General features: G+C 51.7%; 1 protein-coding gene across 1 annotated transcript in view; it reads right to left on the reverse strand.

Annotated features, from left to right (window-relative positions):
* NUGGC (nuclear GTPase, germinal center associated) overlaps positions 1 to 23,120 on the reverse strand; it is a 101,325-nt gene that overhangs the window by 37,757 nt on the left and 40,448 nt on the right. The window contains exons 5-8 of the mRNA XM_053250145.1: positions 9,844 to 10,066; positions 8,239 to 8,457; positions 5,430 to 5,627; positions 2,332 to 2,507 (exon numbers count right to left, since the gene is read on the reverse strand). Of these exons, the coding sequence (XP_053106120.1) occupies positions 2,332 to 2,507; positions 5,430 to 5,627; positions 8,239 to 8,457; positions 9,844 to 10,066 (816 nt within the window). The remainder of the gene's footprint in view (positions 1 to 2,331; positions 2,508 to 5,429; positions 5,628 to 8,238; positions 8,458 to 9,843; positions 10,067 to 23,120) is intronic.

Here is a 23,120-nt window from a genome sequence, read left to right on the forward strand (position 1 = left end):
AGAGGTGTGTTAAAGGGCTTTAAAAGCCTCCTGTGAAAAACCTCCTGCAATTAAACTGTACTGAATTTGTTCAAAATTCTGAGAAAACAAACATAGGTTCACCCTGCATGGTTGAAAGTCTCCTTTGCTAATCTGCAGCGTGGGTCCCATTTTAATAATTAGTGTTTCTAGTGTGTTCTAGGCATTAAAAGTAGCAGAAATATATAGTACTCAATGTATATAACTATATATTGTGAAGTGTGTGTGTGTGTATTCAGTGAAATGTATTTCTCGGCAGCATACTTATTTTGAAATATCAGACTTAAATCCTTGGGGGCCTGGGGTGTGCAATGGCCCTAGACTTTGAGGTGGGGGCCCATTTTAAAATCTCGTCTCTGGGCCCACTCCAACCTTGCTACGCCCGTGGTCTGACTCAGTATATGGCAGCTTCCTATGTTCCTATGTTTTTAGTTTAGAAAAAAGACGACTGCAGGGAGACATGACAGAGGTCTATAAAATCATTCATAGTGTGGAGAAAGTGGATAGAGAGAAATTCTTCTCCCTCTCCCATAACACTAGAACCAGAGGTCACTCCATGAAATTGATTGCCAGGTCTAGGACCAACAAACGGAAGTACTTTTTCACACAACGCATCATCAACTTCTGGAGTTCTCTGCCACAAGATGTGGGGATAGCCAACAACCTGGATGGCTTTAAGAAGGGTTTGGATAACTTCTTGGAGGAGAGGACTATCATCGGCTACTGGTCGGAGGGCTACAGGCTACCTCTAGCCTCCAAGGCAGGATGCCTCTGGGTACCATTTGCAGGGGAGTAATGGCAGAAGAGAGGGCCTGCCCTCAACTCCTGCCAGTGGGCTTCTCAGAGGTATCTGGTGGGCCACTGTGTGAAACACGATGCTGGACTAAATGGGCCTTGGGCCTGATCCCGCAGGGCTACTCTTATTTTCTTAAGGTCATGCTCATGACTAACCGCCCTGAGACCTTGGGTTAGGGTGGTACAGAAATGTGCTAAATAAATAAATAAATAATAATAAATATTGTGGGCAGGAAGGAAGGGTGCAGGGGCAAGGCAAGATCCAGCTTACCTTCCCCCCACTGCCTCAGTGAGCAAGATCCATGCGTGGGATGCACAGCTCACACGCCCATGCAATCAGCACTGCACTTGGCAGCATGGCATTCTGGAGATTAGGAAAATGTGTCCCAACCTCCAGATATCCTACAATGCACCGCATGATGAGCGCAGTTCATTGGGGGATTCTCCTGTGAATCAGGTGCTCTAGGCATCCAACTCTGTGTGTGCTCAGACTGTGTGCAGCCTTAGCACACACATGACCCCAGTCCTGGAGTTGAGGTTGCCCTCACACCCTCTAACCCTGGTTAAGGGCCAGGATTGAAATTCAGGCTAGCAGGGGCTGAAGCGCCTGGACCAGGAGTGATCCTGGTGCTCCACATGAGAGGCCAAACCAAGACTGGGCAGCTCTACCCTGGGTTGGGCCACTGGTGTGAATAGCCCCATTGTTTGAACCCATGCTAAGGTGGGGATCTTGGATCCTAAACCACTTTGGTGTGGGTTCACACAATCATTTCAAGGTTGGTAACCTACATTAAACCTAGATTTAAATGACTGAATGAACGAGGCCACAGTTAATGAACACAGGCTGGGTTTGTGCCAGACAGTAATCACTGCAAAACAGAAAAAGGAGATGATTTAATTCTTGCAAATGTAAGTTTGCCATTGGAATTCACAGATTTCAGCTGCGGATAATTAAATTATAGCTTGGAGAAGTTGGCAGTTAAAGTTGTAGTTTATTAAGTTGTAGTTAATTCACTCAGCTGTTTGGGAGGACAGGAGGAGGAAGGTTGTGAAACCTTACCCTCCCCCCCCCCCGATGATCCTACAAACGTTGCTGGTAGCATGGACCACATTCCAAGGAAATCCCCGTTTGCCAGGCAGTGCAGAGCTCCTCCTGATACAAGGACGATGCGTCCCAGCCTCTTGCACCACATGATGGATTCCCCTAGGAGATGGGCACTCTAGGTGCCCATATCTGTGTCCGCTCGGGCTGGATGCAGCCCAAGCAAACAAACGCTCCCAGTAGCTAAGCGTGTGCCCATGCCCTTAACCTCGGCTAAAACCTGGGCTACAAAGCTGGGCTAGGCAGTGCCCAATCCCGGCGGTTCTCACACACAGCCTAACACAGGCTCAACTTCCCAAGCCTGGGTTAGGCTGCATGTGAGAACAGCCTCATTTTCTTATTTTGCTGGAGGAATTGTTTATATTGTTTCCTACAGAAGAAGAGTTCTGATCCCTGACCAGTGATGTGGGTTGTACCTCTTGTACTCCTCCAGGTTCAATTTATCTGACTTGGTGACCACCATGGCCATGTCCATGCAGATTCCTCCTATGTAAGCCTTGATGCCCGCATCCAGCAATGATCCTTGGACTTTCTCTCCTAGGACACGCTCAATGTCGCTAATAATCCAGAGGACTGAACACGTTTCAATGCTCTGTTTCAAAAAAATGGAAAATCACTTCATCAGGCAATGAGCACACTGAAATCCAAGTCTGCATCTTCTGAGGCAGGGCCCTGCTGGATCTGAGCAAAAAGCAAAGGATCTTCTTCATTTCCTGTCCCCATGAGCTCCAGTGAGGGGAAGGTAGGACAGACTCCTCAGGGCTCACAAGCAGCTGGGTCACTACTGCCATAATGAGTAAGGCAGTCAGTTGAGGAGACGGACAGATGGATACAGTAGATACTGAGGCGATTCTCACGATCGCCAAAAAGCAGGCTAAGGGAGCCTAGCCCACTTTCTAGCGACTGTGAGAACCACTAGACTTGCAGGCGAGCCCGGTTGCTCTCAAGCGGGTCACCCACTTAAATAACCCTCCACTAATCCGGGCTTTTCGGTCATGTGTTGCCGTGGCAGCTCACAAGTAGACCCCCAACCAGGAGGCTTAAAAGCAGCCTCCTGGCTCCGGGGTCTCTCCAGCATGCCCCGAGCGCTTGCGCAGGGCATGCTGGAACTTCTGGGGGCCACACGGCCCCCAATCCCCCCAGCTGCCACCAGCTCCAAAATGGAGCCAGCAGTTGTGTGGGCAGCCATTTCAGCCACTCAGAACAGACTGACTGCTTGTCAGCGAGGTGAGCGGGCTAAGGCCGCTCACCTCGCCTTTTGGAAGGGCGGCATAAAAGTTTTAATAATAAATAAATAAGGCCGCTCTATATGTAATATATAGAATATTACATGGAACCAAGAAGACAAGGATTGAAGAATAGAACAATATCGGACCTCTGAAAAGTATACAGTGTACTGTGCTTGACTGGCCAGCAAACTCGCCTGATCTGACCCCATAGAGAATCTATGGGGCATTGCCAAGAGAAGGATGAGAGACATGAGACCAAACAATGCAGAATTGCTGAAGGCCGCTAATGAAGCATCCTGGTCTTCCATACCTCATCAGTGCCACAGGCTGATAGCATCCATGCCACACCACATTGAGGCAGTAATTGCTGCAAAAGGGGCCCAAACCAAGTACTGAATACATATGCATGCTTATACTTTTCAGAGGTCCGATATTGTTCTATTCTTCAATCCTTGTCTTCTTGGTTCCATGTAATATTCTAATTTTCTGAGATTGTGGATTTGGGGTTTTCATGAGCTGTACGCCATGATCATCACAATTATAACAAATTAAGGCTTGACTTATCTCGCTTTGCATGTAATGCGTCTGTCTCATATATCAGTTTCACTTTTTAATTTGCATTACTGAAATTAATGGACTTTTGCACGATATTCTAATTTTCCGAGTTTCACCTGTAGATTGCCTGGGGGAGTTGGGGATAGGGGGCACTGCCTTGCAGTGGTTCCACTCCTATCTCTCAGGTAGATTCCAGATGGTGGAGCTTAGTGACAGTTGTTCCTCAAAACAGGAGCTGCTATATGGCATTCTGCAGGGCTCCATTTTGTCACTAATGCATTTTAATATCTACATGAAACTGCTGGGTGGGGGCATCAGGAGATTTGGTGCTGGGTGTTATCAGTATGCTGATGACACCCAAATCTACTTCTCCTCTTCATCATCAGGAAACGGCATTCATTTCCTAAATGCCTGCCTACAGGCAGTAATGGGCTAGATGAGTGATAACAAATTGAAGCTGAATCCAAGCAAGACGGAGGCACTCATTGTAGGGTTTCAGAATCTGAGGGGTGAGTTAGATCTCCCTGTGCTGGATGGAGTTACACCTCCCCAGAAGAAGAAGGTGCGCAGCTTGGGAGTACTCCTGGACCCAGACCGCACCCTGGTATTTCAGGTGGAGGCCATGACCAGGAGTGCTTTCTATCAGCTTCGGGTGATTAGACAGCTGTGCCCATTCCTTGAAGAGGATGACCTCAAAACAGTGGTGCATCAGCTGATAACCTCCAGGCTCGACTGTTGCAATGCGCTGTACATGGGGCTGCCCTTGTATGTAGTTCGGAAACTTCGGTTAGTTCAAAATGAAGCAGCCAGATTGGTCTCTGGGGCAACCCGGAGAAACCATATTATGCCTGTTCTGAAACAGCTGTACTGGCTGCCAATACGTTTCTGGGCAAAATACAAAGTGCTGGTTATTACCTTTAAAGTCCTAAACAGCTTAGGTTCGGGTTATCTTAGAGCACGCCTTCTTCTACATGTTCCCAATTGCACATTAAGGTAATCCAAGGAGGTCCGTCTCCAGTTACCACCGGTACGTCTGGCGGCAACTCAGAGGCGAGCTTTCTCTGTAGCTGCCCCTCGGCTGTGGAATGCACTCCCGGCAGAAATCCATAATCTGAATTCATTGCTGACCTTCAGGAGAGCCCTTAAAACCTATTTGTTCGAGCTGGCCTTCCAGGGTTTTTAATTTGTTGTAAATTGTTTTTAACTGCTGTAAGTATTTGGCCTGGTTCTCCAGGGTTTTTAACTGTTTAAATGTTTTAACTCTCAATTACTTTTATGCTGTTTTTATCATTTTGATTTTAACTGTTAATTGATTTTAATTGATTTTATTTTGTTGTAAACTGCCCTGAGTCTTTTTTGGAAGGGAATAAATCAAATAAATAAATAAATAAATAGAATAAAATCATGGGGCTATGCAAAAATCATCCATGACACAGGAGACCCAGCTGACTGGTCCATGCAGTGATCCATCTGAATGGATCAGAACGCATCTCTCAGGTATGCCTGCTTGTAGAATGCTTCCCAGTCTTTCCCAGTAAGAGAGCCCATCTGGGGTACAGTGCTGCTTGGCTCTACATCGCGGTGAGTAAGCAGGCTAGCCAAACATAGCTCTTTCCAAACATAGCTCTTTGGAGGCAAATTACTAGGCATATACTATAGTTCAGTATATATTACTTAATCAAGATTTGCAACATTTTCTTCTCCACCTTAAAGGAAAAGCAAAACCTCACCTTTTCCCACATTTCATCCCTTTTGCTGTTAAAGTCTCCTGTGCCAGGAATGTCCACAAACGTGATGCCTTCTGGAAGAATATCTGATCCTGGAATAGTCACTTCCACATTCTTAATCAATGGCCAGGGACAGAGTGCTTTGCAGTCTCCATCCCCGACACGAATATATGGATCTAGAGCTTTGGAGAACCCCTCTGCCTGCAACACAAACATTAAGACATAGAATAAAGACATCGGCCCTTCCAAAAAAAGATTCAGTCCAAAGATTCCCACAGAGATGTCAATCACAGGAAGAGTCTAGAGATGCCATCTGCAAAGTATTTTACCAGTCCATTCACATTTTAGTCTTGCATCTTTTAAAAATGTATACCATCTTTTTCCTATTCTAAAACACCCGCATGCATAAGACACACTTACATGGACATGAGGGAGCTACCTATGTGTCTATGACTGCTGTGACAGGGAGTAAATATGTAGTGGTAGAAACCAGAGAGTAGGTAACATTTATGAGCCTGCTTGTGCTCAGAGGAGGTGGGGGGCAACCTCTGGGGCCAGAGCTGACAAGGAGGCGGGATGGGGGGGGTTCATTGTTGGATGACTCTCTGGGGTTCCCATCTCTGTCATCTTCCGCAAAATCTTCAAATTCCATCTCTGAATCAGAGATTCAAGAATTCCGTTTTATCAATGGCTACTAGTCGAAGGGCTATACAACACCTCCAGCCTCAGAGGCAGGATGCCTCTGCATACCAATTGCAAGGGAGTAACAGCAGGAGAGAGAGCACACCCTCAACTCCCGCCTGTGGCGTCCAGCGGCATCTGGTGGGCCACTGTGTGGAACAGGATGCTGGACTAGATGGGCCATGGGCCTAATCCAGCAGGGCTACTTATGTTCTTATTGCCCACTGGCTATCATCTTCAGAGTCTCCCATCCCACTAGTTAGGCAACATTTCTTGAACTTCCACCATATAATGGCAGGCTCTAATCCCTCCCCCGCCCCCCGCCATGCCTCTTTGATCCACCAGATAACAGAAAGGTCTGGCTTCTTCCACAGCCTGATGGGGTTTGTGCCCTCAGCCCAGTGTACATCCACTCTGCCAATTTCTTCTGCAATAGCTGCTTGACGGGCCAAATGCAACTCACACTGGGATGATTACGAGGTCAGCTGGGATCCCATCAAAAATCCAATCCCCACTTTTGACAGGGCTTGTTTACTCCCCCAGTTAACTGTTACCATCAGGCCTGGTCATTCTTCTTCATTCCTCGATAAGGTACCAACTCGACAAGGCGCCAATGAAAACGGGTCTTCCAGTCTCCTCCCCACATACATTTCAAGACTTGTAAGCCCAAGATGTATTAGCTGCCTCATCTTCAAGCACTCTTTGGCTAAATGGTACCGAGCTGTGCCTGTCGATTGCTGGTGGCCCTTTTTGATAAGTATGGCCTCTGCTCGAGTCTTTTATAGGACACAGGAAAATGTTTGATTTCCCCTTTGTCTTCATTTGGTTCCGTTTCTGGTCCATTGTTCCTTTTCAGTATCAGCTTCCATAGTCCAGTATAGTCCTCCACCCAGGCACCAGGTATCTGTTGCCCTCCAGGGTGGTGGTTTAAAGACTCAGGTAGCCCCTCCTAGAAGCTGGAGGGGATTAATTAATTAATGTATTTTATTTATTGTTAGATTTTTATACCGCCTTTCATTAAAACAATGAAGTGTTTTAAATGAAATGAAATTAAAGGGATGGGGAGGTGGGCCTCACCCTGGCCCCTTTCCATGCAGTGTGAGGCTGCCTCTCACCGGGCCTGAGCATCTGGTCCACCAAAAAAAAAACCCATGCCATGTTTCTGGCTCCAGGACACACACCCAGGCCCGGCCTGCTCCACCCCCCGCCTGGGGTGGGGAGAAAGGGGAACTCTTAGCAGTGGATCACTCGGCTCATGAATTAATGAAGAACACAGCTAGCTGTGAGAATTAATCTGAATTGCTGGACACATTGATCATCAACACTTCAAATGCACTTGCAGCCCTGGGTTCCTCCTAACATGCTGAATTTAAGCATATTAGTCAGTGGAGGAAAAGAAACTAACCAGAATTCCCTCAGTAGCGACAAGTGAACAGGGAAGAGCCCAGCACTAGTGGTGTGCACAAAACCAGTTTGCCCAGTTCAGTTCGAGTCCAAACTGGACTCAAACCAGGTCAGGCATGTTTGGTTTTGTGCAACCCTTAACACCTCTGGAACACCACCACCCCCGGTTCGATTCGAATCAGTTCAGGGGTTAATTTTAAAATAAAAAACTCACCGCCTCCAGGGACACTGCTACGGCCACGTGAGGGGGGGGGTGTCTCTGGAAGTTCCCCCTCCCCCTGATGGCCTCCCCCAGTACCATAATGACCCATTCTGGGTGGTTTTCGGCCTCTGTTTTGGGCCTCTGTTTCGGCTGCCATTCAGAGACCACTGCACATGTGCAATGGACACTTGCATGACTTCGAATTCAAACCGGCTCACTCATCCCTACCCAGAGCTGAATCCCCATCCTGCAGTGGGGCAAGCGAAATGTGGCATAAAGAAGAACCTCTCCCTGGCAAGGTTCTGATCAAGACATCAAGACACAGCCTGTGGATGGTGTGAGGCCTAGTGGCTCCTAGGCATTTTCCAGACTACACTATTTGCAACGGGTAAAGTGTTACGAAGTGCAACAGAATAGTGCACTGAAAACGTTTTGAAACCAAGACTTTAGGGTTGCCCAATGCTGCATTGTGGGCTGATGGCCATTCAAATATTGCAGCGAAGGCAGACAGAAGCACTCACTCACCTCCTTTTCCTTGAGCTGAATTACTCTTCTTGCAGGAATAGTCACCGTCATTTTTGTCTGCAGCAATTCTTCGTAACTTTTGTTTTCGGCTCCAGCCCCATAAAGTGTACAGAGCTTATCTATGGCTTCGCTCACACTCTCATCAGAGTTGTCATCTTCATAGTCATCCCCAGTTTTGCGCAAAACCTCCACAAGATTCTTCAGCTCATCCTTCCATTCCTGGCAATGAACATTCAGGTTGAGAGACAGTTAAACTTAGTGGCTTTCTGGAATGTGTCGTGAAAAAGTTCCCAACCTTTGATCTTCAAAGCCAAGGGAAAAAGAGGCCAACTAAAATCCCTCTCCCACCACATGAGCTGTTATTCTTGTAACACCAGGACGTCCTTAGTCAGGACATTGGCCATTATTTATATTGTTAACCGCCCAGAGACGAAAGTTTGGGGCGGTGTACAAATTTGATAGATAGATAGATAGATAGATAGATAGATAAAATATATAGGGCCACCCATGTTCGTGGCACTCTGCAAAGAATGAGAGAACAGGATCCTGTTCCAGACTGAGGCTGGCTGGGTTCCAGGGAGCCCAGGAGATCAGGTCCAAGCAGGAGGCCAGCAGGGAACAATGAAGCTATTCTCACGAGTGAGCAAAACTGGGCTAAGGGAGCCCAGCCCAGTTCTACTCACTCATGTGAACCAACGGGCTCGAGGGTGAGCCCGGTGGCTCCTCCACAGCAGCAAGCCGGCTTGTGTAGCCATCCTCTTAAGAGCACTCCGTTAACCTTGTTTTTTGGGTCGTGAGTCTGTCATGGCTGCTTACACTTGAGGAGGGGGAATCCCAGAAATGCATTTCGTGCTTGCACAGTGCATTACTGGGGCTCTGGAGCATGGGGAGCCATGCAGCAGTGCTTCCCTTCACCCAACCCCCAAATATGCCAGGTGAAGTGCGGGCAGATGGTAGGAGAGCTTCCATTTGTCTGCGCCACCCCACCCAGAGCACTGGCTGAGATCGTCTGCAGGGAGGTAAGCACTTTCGGGCTTCCTCCCCACAAAAGAGGGTAGCCTCCTCACGCGATCATGAGAAGAGCTTCGGGAGCTCAGAATTTGGAGAGCTTCCAGCATTGCAGCCGTGAGGCTGAGCAAAGAGCATCCACCCAGCTACAGGAGGAGGTTGTTTCAGTAAGGAGTGGTTCGAGTCTTGAAGATGTCCTGCTCCTTGATTCCCATCTCTAGCTCCACCCACTCTTCTGCATGAGTTCTCAGAACTGAAAGGGACAGGGACCTACTCCACAGGCTTTGGCCCTTAGCTAGTCCCTAGTCTGGTGATACCAGTAGGGACGCCTCTTCTAGGCATAGCATGGAACCCAAGACACTGGGGCTTCCTGCCCTGACTTGCTACCCAAACTGTCCAAGTATTCCCCAACCACTGAGGGCCTTCTGGACCCCCGGTTCATGACAGGCAGGTCCCTGCCCTGAGGGGCTTTCCAGTAAGAAGTTTGTACCCCACATTCCGAGCCCCAGTTCTCTTTGCAGTATTTCTGCTGTAAGGAGTCCATGATTCCCCCAGGAAGAACAGTTGCTCTGCCCCATGGAGAGAAACGGTACTCACCTCTTCGGAGAGAAGGTGAATCGTAGCTTCACAGTAGTCATTTTTGCTTCTCTTCACCTGCACGATGCAAGAAGTGCACGCCCTGTTCCCAGAAACTGGCAAGAACAGCCTCTTCCCTATCATGGCATTGAGCAGAGAACTCTTCCCTGCCCCGGTACGTCCAAGGAACCCGATGCAAATGGGGTCCAAGGAAGTCTTTTTCTTCAAGGTGTCCATACGCTCCCTGTGGAAGAGATTTAAGCAGGCAGCAATAAGAGGACCTAGGCTGCAACTGGCCAAGTTCAACTCTGGCAACCATCCCAGCATCTCAGAAACTTCATCCCTGAGCTGAGGGACTGTTCCAGTTTCCACTGTGTGAAGGAAGACAAACAGTAGCTCTTAAGAGAACGGAAGGTGGGCGAGAGAGACAACATTGCCCTTCGTGCACACACAGACCATGCTGCCGCCTCTGGTCAAACAGAGATGAAACGATGCAAAGAGTTGTGAAACCAGCTTGCCAGATTCCCAATTACAAAATGGGGAACGTATAAACACTACAAACTGCAATCCCGCTTTGCCATTGCCAAAAGAAACCAAAACCTATTATCACTCCCTTGTTCAATGATGTGAGCAAGAAAGAGGCTTTGGGCCTTGGAGACAACTCTCTCGAACAATTAACGGTCTTTAACACAGAAACTTTAGATTCCCTGGAAGTTTTACAGACAGGGCTTCCCCCACAATCCACTCCTGATTGGAGTGTGCCAGTCTACATATTCACTGGATTTAATCCGACCTCCATGTGGGTTATCAGGGACCAGGACAGACAGGACTTTTTTTCCCCCAAGGAGGTTGCTAATTCTGCCTTAGCCTGAGTCCGGGGTAAAAAAAATCCTCTATTTCCAGAAGCTTTTGAAAAAAACTCCGGGACTTCTGCTTTCTCCGAAGGTGTTGATGGAGGTGCTGATGGCTATGTGAATGGTCCATCTAATACCTCCAATTAAAATGCCTCCAATCTGCTGCGAAGCAAATTCGCTTTTCAGATACCCCGAGGCATAGAGCCACGTGAGAAAAACCTCCTGGGCCTGTTTCCCACATGTATACATCTAGGAGCACAGCCTCTGGCAAGCTGGGACAATGCAAGGAAAGAAGCAACAGGCCAAAAGATTATTTATTTATTTATTTATTTATTTATTTATTTATTTAGTATGCCGCCCTTCCAAAATGGCTCAGGGCGGTTTACAATTAAAACAAACCACTAAAATAGTAAAGAGCTAAAACAAATTAAAAAACAATATAACAATTAACAATTTAAAAACATTTTAAAACAATTAAACAATTACAGTGATTAAAATCCCAAAATCGGGTTTTTAATTTTAAAATAAACCAGATATTAAAAACCCCAAAATTAAGGAAGCTGAGAAAGCTTGGATGAAAAGATGGGTTTTCAGGTGTTTTTTGAAAATTGCCAGAGATGGGGAGGATCGTATCTCAGCAGGGAGCAAATTCCACAATCTTGGGGCAGCGACCGAGAAGGCCCATCTCTGTGTAGCCACCAAACGAGTTGGTGGTAACTGGAGACGGACCTCCTCAGATGACCTCAATGGGTGGTGGCAGGGGCATAGCTATAATTGAATGAAAGGGTTCAAAGAACACGGGCCCCCAGCTCCTGAGGGCCCTCTAGCTCCATCCCTCCCTATTCTCTTCATTGTCTCCCTCACTCTGGGGGGGCCGCCCAAGAGAGGGATGAACATGGGCCCCCTCTCCCCTAGCTACGCCCCTGGGCGGTGGGTCTTGTAATGAAGAAGACGCTCTCTTAAATACCCAGGGCCTAAGCCGTTTAGGGCTTTGTAAGTTATAACTAGGACTTTGTATTTTGTCCGGGAACCTATTGGCAGCCAGTGTAACTCCATCAGTAAAGGAGTAACATGGTCTCTCCAAGATGACCCAGAGACCAACCTGGCTGCCACGTTCTGAACCAACTGAAGTTTCCGGACTACATACAAAGGCAGCCCCAAGTAGAGCGCATTACAGAAGTCAAGTCTGGAGGTCACCAACAGATGTACCACTGTTTTGAGGTCATTAATCTCGAAAAATGGGCACAGCTGGCGTATCAGCCGAAGCTGATAGAAAGCATCCCTGGCCACCGCAGCAACCTGAGAAACCGGGGAGAGGTGTGGATCCAGAAGTACTCCCAGACTGCGAACCTGTTCCTTTTGGAGAAGTGTGACCCCCATCTAGAACAGGCAGATCAAAATCATCTCTAGAGTTCTGACCCCGCACAATAAATACCTCCATCTTATCTGGATTCAGCTTCAGTTTATTCTCCCTCATCCAGCCCATTACTGCTTCCAGGCAGGCATTTAGGGAGGATATGCCAGCTCCTGAAGAAGTTGACATGGAGAAGTAGATCTGGGTGTCATCAGTGTACTGGTAACACCCAGCTCCAAATCCCCTGATGATTTCTCCCAGCGGTTTCATGTAGATGTTAAAAAGCATTGGAGAAAGTATGGAGCCTTGAGGGACGCCATACTTAAGCTGAGATTTTGAAGAGCAACAGTCTCCAATCGACACCATCTGGAATCTAGCCGAGAGGTAGGAGTGGAACCACTGTAAAACAGTGCCTCCCACCCCCAACACCCTCAGACGTTCCAGAAGGATACTATGGTCGATAGTATCGAAAGCCGCCGAGAGATCCAAAAGGACCAACAGAGTCACACTTCCTCTGTCAATTCCCAATTGGAGATCATCCATCAGGCCAACCAAGGCAGTCTCCACCCCATAGCCCGCCCGAAAAAAAGTTTGAAATGGGTCTAGATAATCAGTTTCCTCCAAGACCGCCTGGAGCTGAGAGGCCACCACCCTCTCAATTACCTTGCCCAGCCATGGGAGGTTGGAAACAGGCCTATAATTGCTCAACTCTGAGGAATCTAATGCAGGCTTCTTTAGAAGAGGTCTAATGATTGCCTCCTTAAGACAAGGAGACATCCTGCTCTCCCTCAGAGAAGCATTTATGATTTCCACCAGCCTGTTTACAACAACCTCCCTGCTAGATCGAACAAGCCATGTTGGACAAGGGTCAAGAGAACAAGTGGTAGGCCTCACCGCTCCAAGCAGCTTGTCCACATCCTCAGGAGTCACAGACTGAAACCGATCCAGTCGAATCACATAAGAGGAGTTGTTGGGCACCTCCAGCTCAGTCATTAAATTAATTGTGGAGTCTCCATCTAGGTCGGCCCGAATCTGAGAGATTTTATCTGCAAAAAACTCTTTAAACACATCACAGCGGGTAACTGATTACTCCAAATCCTGGTTCAAGGGAGGGGGGGCAGATACTAATCCCCTCACAACCCTGAACAACTCTGCGGACGTGAATTCTCAGAGGCAATACAGGCAGAAAAGAACCGCCTCTTTGCCGCACGTATTGCCTGAGCATAGATCTATAAATGTGCTCTATGTCGCAATCTGTCAGATTTGAGTTGAGTCTTCCTCCACTTGCGCTCCAGTTGCCTACATTGCCGTTTCAGCACCCGTAGTAGGGATGTGCATAAAACCGGTTCTCCCGGTTCGGTTCGGGTCCGAACCGGGTCCGGACCGGACCGGGGTGGTTCGGTTTTGGTTTTGCCAGACCACCCCCCCGGTCCGGTTCGGTTTCGAACCGGTTCGGATCCGAACCGAACCGGTTCGGATCACAAAAAGTGGCTGGTTTTGAAGGGGACATTGTGTTCTACCTGCCACCCAAATTTCAAGTCGATTGGACCTTCCTCTGATTTTTTACAAATTTTTTTCAAAAAATAAATTTTTGCCCATAACTCACAATGTGGAGCCCTTAGGGGCAAAAAAGCTGGGGTGGGTGGTAGCCACCCATGGGTGTCCTCCACCCCAAAAATCCCAAGGCAATTGGTGGCTCCTAGTATTATTGGTGAATTTCTGAAGAAAAATTTTTTTTCCATTGGCTAGAATGGGGGTTCGGGTCTGCCCCAGACCCGCCTCTGTGGGGTGGCAGCACCCCCAAAGTGGGTCCGGGGCCATGGCAAAAATGCCCTCAGTCCCTCCCAGCAATCCCCGTAGAGATAGGAGTGATGGTTCTGTTGTTTTTCTGAGGTATTCTGAGTGTAGATTCTATGATAGCTTATGAGATTTCCAATGAGACACCATGAATCCACTCTCATTTGCTATCACAGAATCCACACTCACTCAGAACACCTCAGAAAAACAACAGAACCATCACTCCTATCTCTACGGGGATTGCTGGGAGGGACTGAGGGCATTTTTGCCATGGCCCCGGACCCACTTTGGGGGTGCTGCCACCCCACAGAGGCGGGTCTGGGGCAGCCCCGAACCCCCATTCTAGCCAATGGAAAAAAAAATTTTCTTCAGAAATTCACCAATAATACTAGGAGCAACCCAACAATTGCCACCCCATCTTTTTGGCCCCTCTCTCTGGGCGCCCTAACACGTAACACCTAGTCAGTCCATCTTAATGCCTACCTACTACCACCACTCCTATCCAAGCAAGTAAGAGGAGGACACTCAGAGAGACAACACCCACTCTCTGATCTAACAAAAAGGCCACAGCTGTGCTGCCTGCCAGCACAGCAGCAGCAGCGGAGCAGCACACTAAGCACAAGAGCAGCACACACAGAGAAGAAGCAGGAGGCGGAGCAGCAGAGCAGCAGACCTGCTGCTCCACATGATGGGTGACGTGATGCCCAAAGAAACCACCGCCTCACTCAGTGCCTGCCACTGACTAGGCCCGACAGACAGAAGCCAGCCAACCTGCTCTGCTCTGCTCTGATGCTCCCCATGGATGATGCACACACACCCTACATCTGCATCCCAATGACCAGACCAGACCAGACCAAGTGCGCAGAGTCAGCACAGGCCAGCAGCCACCAGCCCAGCAACAACAACAGCTACTACTGCTACCACCACAGCCAGTGTTGCCGCTACAATAACATTCCCAGTCCAGTCACGCGCGCCACAGCCTGAGCCTAGCACACAGCCAACAGCTGCTGCCAGCCAGTGCCTGGCAAGCCCAGCCAACATGAGGAGGAGAGAGCTAACAAGTAGACGGCGCACGCACATCACCAACCCATCACGACGGCGCAACTGCAAGGGGAGAGGGCACAATTACAGGCAGGAGGAGGAGGAGGAGGAGGAGGAGGCGGGCGAGGCAATCCTAGCACAGATTTGAAAGTTTAAAATCCACCAGGACATCTTCTAGAATCTAGACTTCTGTTTTTTCTACCACCAGCTGTAGTGTCTAGTTAGTCAGTGTGCTGTGCAGCTGAGCTGAGCTGAGCTGCATGTGAGGAAGGGTGACTGTAGCTAGTTCTTTAGTTTCAGCAGACTGAGCATTGAGCATGGGCAGTGGCCTTGGGAAGCAACACAATTACACGACACTCACCTGCTGCTGCTGGTTCTAGAAGTTGCCTCTTCTCGTCTTCACCTCTTCGTGTGTGTGTGTGTGTGTGTGTGCAGTGAGTGCATGCCTTTTGCCTTGCTGGAAAGAAATGCTTCTCTGGTCCACCACCACATATCTGCTCAAGGACACAGAGGCCCAAGGCAGAGGTGGTGGCACCAGTGTGAGTGCATGTGTGCTGGTGGTGTTTGCCACCACAGGTGTTTTGTGTGTGTATGTGTGCGCTGCTAGCTAGGAGGGGGGAGGGAGGCAGGGAGGGAGGCTGGGAGGCAGGGGGGAGGAAAGGGGAGGGGGAGAGGGATGTAGAGGGGATTGAAGGGGGGAGGGTCCGGCTCAGAGTTGGTCAGCCACATATTTGTGCACACACGTGCTCACGTGTGTGCTTCGGTGGGAGAGACCAGACTCTCATCATCTGCCAGACCGGGGTTGGGGGCAGTTGAGGCGGTGGTGGGCTGGAAGGGAGGGAGGATGGAAGGTGGTGAAGAGGAAGGGGAGAGGATGAGAGGGGAAGGATGGAGGGAGTTGGAGGGGGGAGGAAAAAAACATGTAGACAGACACACACCACACTACACACAGAAAGCATCCACACACAGAGACAGTGCTAGGCATCCATTCACACAGACAGACAGACAGACAGACACACAACAGGAAGAGACAGACTGAGCCTGCACCACACACACACACACACACAGACCCAATTCCCCCCCTGCACAGTTATCAATCAATATGTTGTGTTGGCAGCCAGTTCATTGCTATTCTGATGGTTTTGGGTTTTTTGCCATCAGCCAACATCAACAGTGACCACAATCAAGATGAACATAAGATGATAATAATTCATTCGTTTCATTTCAAAAAATCACCCAATCATTTTCTCCATGTAAACCAAGCCCCCCACACATGATTTCTGGTGACATTTTCAATAAAATCAATTCATTTGGCATTCATCATTTTGTTCTCCCTTTGTCACCTTTTTTTCTTTCTTTTGCATAATTTTGAGGCTTGATTTTGACATGGGGTTTTTAAAGAAAAAATTATTTACATGTTTATTTACATACAGTATTTACATATCTACACTGCATTTTTGAACGTATACCCGCCGCTGCCGCTAAGTCTAGTACTCCGTGGGCTGTGCTACTTTGGGGGGGTGTGCCGTGCCCACGCCAGGTCCCCAAATGCTGACAGGTGGATAGATAAAGGGCCTGTGCTGGTCAGCATTGGGTTTCTTTTTAGGTGGGCGTGGGCATTGTAAACATCTGGCCAGTCGCAGCACTACAACTACTACTACAACTGCATCTCTGTGTGGGCACACTACACGCTGCGACTGGCTGGCACGGCTCAGCATCTGTCACGTCAGCTCAGCTAGAGGTGGAAGGGGGGAGGGTAGGGATAAGCAGAGGTCGAGCCAGGCAGGTGACCAACCATGGGGCAACCCACGGTAATCACTCGCCCGTCTCAAACTCAAGCTTGGGGTAGCCCAACAAGGGGAGGTTCACCTTAAGGAAGACCAGCTGCTCCACCAGACCAGGGTCCAAGCGGGAGCGAGAGGGTGTCACCACGTCCCCGGCACGTGAAAACACCCGCTCGCTCTGGACACTGGTTGGGGGGCAGGAGAGGAGGCGCACAGCCACCACCGCCAGGTCCGGCCAGACTTGGCGGCGGCTCGCCCAGAACTGTGCGCAGTCCACGCCGTCTCCCTCCACAGGCTCCTCCAAGTACTGCGCAACGCATTGCTCAGCACTGGAGGGGGGCCTGGCAGGTCGAGCCTCCCGCATACCAGGCATGGCGCCATAGCAGAACCGCTGAAACCACTGGGCGGATCTCGAGTCGGTAGCAAATGGCTGCTGCGATGGCGCCGCCTGGGATGCCGCGCTGCTGGACTGGGAAGAGGGAGGGGAAGGGGAAGCTGACGCCGGCTGGCCGCCCATGCTGCTGCTGGGTGCGGGTTGGGCCGCGAGGGCTGCCCCCGCACCACTACCAACACCCTGGTCTCTGCGGGCCCTAGCGGCCTCCTCCTCCCTAACCTTCTCGACCAGGATGCCCTTCCACCTGGGCAAGTCGTCGGCACTCACGGCATTGCCCTTGAGGGCTGGGTGACAGAGACAAGCGAGGACATACTCCTCCCTGTCTCCCAGCACATCAACGAGCCGCTTGTCAACCCCAGACCTCAGCCTCCCAGCCAGAGCACGACCCTCTGGCGTGGTCAGAGAGATATGGAGTCCACCCATCAGCTTCTCGAGACCAACAGCTGTGGGCAGCGCCTGGCTCAAGGGAGTGGTGTCGCCACACAAGCCCTTCGTGGCAAGCTGGAAGGGCTCGAGTGCCGACACCGCCTCGGACATCTGCTTCCACTCTGCGTTCGAGAAGTCGCAGACATCCAAGGACTCGTCCCTCGCCAGGGCGACAAGGGCTCTCTCCTGCTCCAACAGGCGCTGGAACAGGAGGAAGGTGGAGTTCCACCGCGTCTCCACATCCGTAGGGATGAGATGGCGAGGAAGGCCAAGGTCATCCTGCTTCTGGCGAAGCAGTCTCCTGGACTTCTCGCTGCGGTGGAAGTGGGCGGCCAGCTTGCGGGACTTATCCACAAGCGTGGCCGTGGCAGCAACAGCACCTGCGATGGGGCGGGCCCCCTTCTCCTGGGACGCCCTCAGCTCCTTAAGGCCAAGGGCGTCCCTGACGGTCAGATGGAGCGTGTGTGCCATACACCGTATGTTCACACAGTCCATGACTGTCTCGACAGCGGCGGTAACGTTGGCTCCATTGTCGGTGACAATGAAGCCGCGGGAGAGGTGTGGACACCCGCCAATCCACTCCTCTATCTGGCGGTCGAGTACGGCCGCCACCTCCTCCGCGGTGTGCCTCGTGTCCATCGTCTCCACGTGCAGGACGGCCCACCTGTGCCGTAGTGCATCGGGAGCCGCGCCGGACCCGGAAGCATCGCCCGCGGAGGTCCCCTCACTCTCCGGTCCCCACCAGTGGGCAGTGAGGGCCAGGAAAGAAGCGTGCATCCCACTGACACTGGTCCAGAGGTCAGTCGTGAAATGCACGCTTGTCCCGGCCGGAGCTGCACGCAGCTCGGCCGACACGAGCTCCCTGCACCGGCGGTACAGGGAGGGGACCACGTTCCGGCTGAACGTCGTCCTTGAGGGGATGACGTATTCGGGAGCCAGGTATTGGAGAATACGGCGGAAGCCGTTGTTCTCGACCACCTGAAACGGCTGGTCATCGGTGGAAATCATCTCCCCTATGAGGCGGGTGAGGTGATGATGGTCCACGCGAACAATACGCTGGCTGCCCGAGGACTGCGTCCACCGCTGGACGGGCAGTGTAGCCTGCCTGCTGGCTGGCACACTGCCGCTGCCCGCCCTAGTGGCAGATGCACAAGGCGCACTAGCGCTGCCAGCCTGTCCCCTGAGACCTGGGTGGTGACGCTCTAGGTGTCTCCACATAGGCGTCGTACCCAGGTGCGCAGGGTCCCTTCCACGGCTGACAAGCATCCTGCAGTGGACACAGCGGGCGTGGAATGGGTCATCTTGAGGAACCTCAAAATGCACCCATGCACCACTGCCCTTGGCCTCCTGCGCCCTGGGCGCCGTCCTAGGCCGTTTCTCGCAGGGTGGCTGCAGTCCTAGGGGGGGGGGGGCGGCCGCCACTGCCTGCCCACTGCTGCCACCCAACCCGCCCCTTCCGCCCTCCACAGCGGAGGAAGGGCCCGGCTCAACTGGCATCGGAGAGGCAGGCCTCTCCTCCACCACCTCGCCAGACCGCTCCCCACCAGAGTGTCGGGCTTCACGAGGGGGGGCCCCACTGAGCGGCGAAAGGATAGGGGGAAGGGGCCCCAGAGGGAGGGAGAACCTGGCTGCATCGCTGCCAGCCGCACGGTCCTCACCGCCCTCTACCTGCTCTTCCAACTCCACAGTCTCCTCCACCTCAACAACTGGCGGTAGCTCAGCAGCACCTGGTGCCGCCGGCGAGGAGGGACCCGCCACAGCCCTAACAGTGCCTCTGCCTCTGCCGCGATTGGCGGCAGCAGGCGTGGGGAACTGAATCCTGCGCACCAAAGATGGGGCCGGAGCAAAGAATTCTCCAATGGGGAGAACTGGGGTGTCCTCAGGCTCCCCGCGTCCTCTCCCTCCCCGTGCCGCAGGCGCACCCCGCACCTGGCCTCTCCCACCTCTGCCTGCCAGCCTTGAGCGAGCCCTGCCCGCCACACGGCGCTCAGACATGCTGCTAGGTCAGAAGGAGGGAGACTTTAGGAGGAAGGCCAGACAGGGTCAAAAAAATAATTTGGAGGGGCTTAGGGGCCAAAAAAAAGGCAGCTGATTTGGAGGCGGCGGGGGGGAAGTTTGTTTTGAAAAAAGGAAGCCAATGGGGGGGAAAGGAAGACTTTTTGATATGGGGGGGGAAGCCAATCGAAGTGAGGGGGAGGGTGTCCTTTTTGAATTTGGGAGTCAACCACCAAGCCAATTGGGGAGATGGGTCTGGGAGGGTTTTTTTTTAGAAAAATAGGGGGTTAAAGGGTGGAACCCCGGTGTGGGAGGGTGGCACGGGCAGTTGGGTGGAGTAGTTGTGGTGTGGGTGGCAAGTTTTTAGCTTTTTTTGGGGGGGGAGTGGATGGGGGGAGGGCACAGCACCTACCGGGGGTGGGGGAGGGATGCAGTCAACGCTTGGGAACCTGCAGATCAAAGGAGGAAACCCTTATTTAGTGAACTGGAACACAAAGTGTGGGTTCTGGGGGGTGGTTCAAACTCAATGCAGCCTATTTAGTGACTCTAAATTGCACACAACCAAAACCAGAACCCAGTCACACCAACACAGAGGTTGAACCCACCCACTCTGTGACTCTGCCTGCCCAATGCCATGGCAAGCAAGCAGCAGCAAACACTTGATGGCAGCCTCATGGATTGAACATCATGATCATCATCATGCGTGTGTATTGGCCCAGCATGTAGTGGCAGCATCAGAGCCCAGCCAGGACCCCACTCAGACTGCCCCAGAGGCAAGGAAGCACTCTGGCATGGCATGGGCCCAGCATGTAGTGGCAGCATCAGAGCCCAGCCAGGACCCCACTCAGACTGCCCCAGAGGCAAGGAAGCACTCTGGCATGGCATGGGCCCAGCATGTAGTGGCAGCATCAGAGACCAGCCAGGACCCCACTCAGACTGCCCCAGAGGCAAGGAAGCACTCTGGCATGGCATGGGCCCAGCAGTGGCAGCATCGCATCAGAACCCTGGACCCCACTCAGACTGCCCCAGAGGCAAGGAAGCACTCTGGCATGGCATGGGCCCAGCAGTGGCAGCATCGCATCAGAACCCTGGACCCCACTCAGACTGCCCCAGAGGCAAGGAAGCACTCTGGCATGGCATGGGCCCAGCAGTGGCAGCATCGCATCAGAACCCTGGACCCCACTCAGACTGCCCCAGAGGCAAGGAAGCACTCTGGAAGGCACCTGTTCAAAAACCACCTGCAAGACGCATGCAATGCAACGCAACACACAGCAGCAATTTCTTTACTGGGCATGGGCATGAAGACACAAGTTTTACAACAGTACATCTCCTCTCCAAGGTTCCCTCCCTCCTCCCCACACCCAAATGCATTTCAGAATAGGGGTGTCCCTATTTAAAACCGCCAGCTAGGGAGAGAAAGGGGCAACAAAAGGTGCACAATCGCACACGCACTAACCCCTCTTCTTCCGGTCCTTCTCCTGCCGCTCACTGCTGGTCACGGATTCGCCGCCGCCAGCCAGCCACCCTGGGCTGAGACACAGCAGGGCGGCCGCACGAGGCACACAGGCAACCGGGGTAGTTCAACAACGATGGAGGGGCAGAAGTGAGGAGACAACACTGTTTGTGTCGCTCAACTCACCCCCAAGCAGAGACAAAATCAACCAAAAACTATAAAAAGAAAAAAAAACCGATGGCAGCCGCCAGGTGGGTAGGCTACTGTGTGTGGCTGCAGCTGTGGGAGAGGAGGTGGAAAGTGAAGGGGAGCAGAGAGAGAAAAGACTAAGAGAGAGAGAAAAGAGAGGGGGGGCAGGGACAAAGAGAAAGAGAGGAGAGAGAGAGAAAAGAAAGAGAGAGAGAGGAGAAAGAGAGATGATAGAGAGAAAGAGGAGAGAGGAGAAGCGCAGCGCAGCAGGGAGGGGGGATTCAGGTGTGGGGGGAGGACACAGCAGTAGCAGCGGTCCAAAGAGGTGGGGGGAGCAGAGAGGGTGTGTGTGGTTGGGGCTAGTGTGTGGCAGGGGGCCTGGGGTAAGTGGAGAGAGTCGGGGGCAAGGAGGAAAAGAGGTGGGGTGGGGGGAGCAGAGAGGGTGTGTGTGGTTGGGGCTAGTGTGTGGCAGGGGGCCTGGGGTAAGTGGAGAGAGTCGGGGGCAAGGAGGAAAAGAGGTGGGGTGGGGGGAGCAGAGAGGGTGTGTGTGGTTGGGGCTAGTGTGTGGCAGGGGGCCTGGGGTAAGTGGAGAGAGTCGGGGGCAAGGAGGAAAAGAGGTGGGGTGGGGGGAGCAGAGAGGGTGTGTGTGGTTGGGGGCTAGTGTGTGGCAGGGGGCCTGGGGTAAGTGGAGAGAGTCGGGGGCAAGGAGGAAAAGAGGTGGGGTGGGGGAGCAGAGAGGGTGTGTGTAGTTGGGGCTAGTGTGTGGCAGGGGGGCCTGGGGTGAGTGGAGAGAGTCGGGGGCAAGGAGGAAAAGAGGTGGGGTGGGGGGAGCAGAGAGGGTGTGTGTGGTTGGGGGCTAGTGTGTGGCAGGGGGCCTGGGGTAAGTGGAGAGAGTCGGGGGCAAGGAGGAAAAGAGGTGGGGTGGGGGAGCAGAGAGGGTGTGTGTGGTTGGGGCTAGTGTGTGGCAGGGGGCCTGGGGTGAGTGGAGAGAGTCGGGGGCAAGGAGGAAAAGAGGTGGGGTGGGGGGAGCAGAGAGGGTGTGTGTGGTTGGGGGCTAGTCTGTGGCAGGGGGCCTGGGGTAAAAAAAAAAAACAACACCTGGGAACAATGGGCAGAAAGTCTGGGGGGGGGGGGGAGAGGAACCAACAACAACCAGCAGGGAGGAATGGGACACACACACAGCAAAACCAGAACCAAAAGAAGCTAATTGATTTCACACAAAAAACCAAAGTAACTAAGACAGGACTCAACAGGCAGCAGCAGCAGCACCAGGGAGGATGGGGAACAACACTCAGTCTGGGTGGGAGGGGGCAGGCAGGGCAGGAGTGGAGGAGGAGGTGGCAGTGGGGGGAGTGGGTTTCTGGAGGGGAGGGAGGGGGGAAGCTAGGAGCAGGACCACAGGGGAACAATCAAATTTGAATCCAAACAATCTATACACAAAGTAAAAAAAAGGAAACCAAAGGGCAGCCAGAAAGTCTCAGGGCGGGGGGGGGGGGGGTTTACAACTACCAGGGGGAGGGACTGGGGGAGTGGGTGACACACACAGGGAGCAAAACCAAAACCAGAACCTAATTCCACAAAGAAATCCAAAGAATGCAAGGCTCAACAGGCAGCAGCACAGGAGGGAAACAATCTTATCTGGGTGGGAGGGAGGGAGGGAGGGGGGAAGCTAGGAGCAGGGCCAGAGGGGAACAAATTAACAATCAAAATCAGAACACAAGGAATCAAATTGCAGCAATAATATAAACTAAATCCTCAGAAACACAACTCAGACAGGCAGCCAGCAATAACAATAGCTATTAATTAAAAACCAAAATCAGCAAATATATAAATTTACACAGAAGCAATAATTGAATGCAACTCAAAAAGTGGAACAAAAGTCAGGCAAGGCACAAAAACAGGAAAGCAATGCAGAAGAGGGGGGTGGGGGGGGGGGAAGGAGGGAAAGCCAAAACTTTGGAAGAAGGGTTGAGAGAGAAAGGGTGAAGAGAACAGAAAACACACAACAGGA

The sequence above is a fragment of the Hemicordylus capensis genome, chromosome 1 (assembly GCF_027244095.1).
Source record: "Hemicordylus capensis ecotype Gifberg chromosome 1, rHemCap1.1.pri, whole genome shotgun sequence".
Lineage (NCBI taxonomy): Eukaryota > Metazoa > Chordata > Lepidosauria > Squamata > Cordylidae > Hemicordylus > Hemicordylus capensis.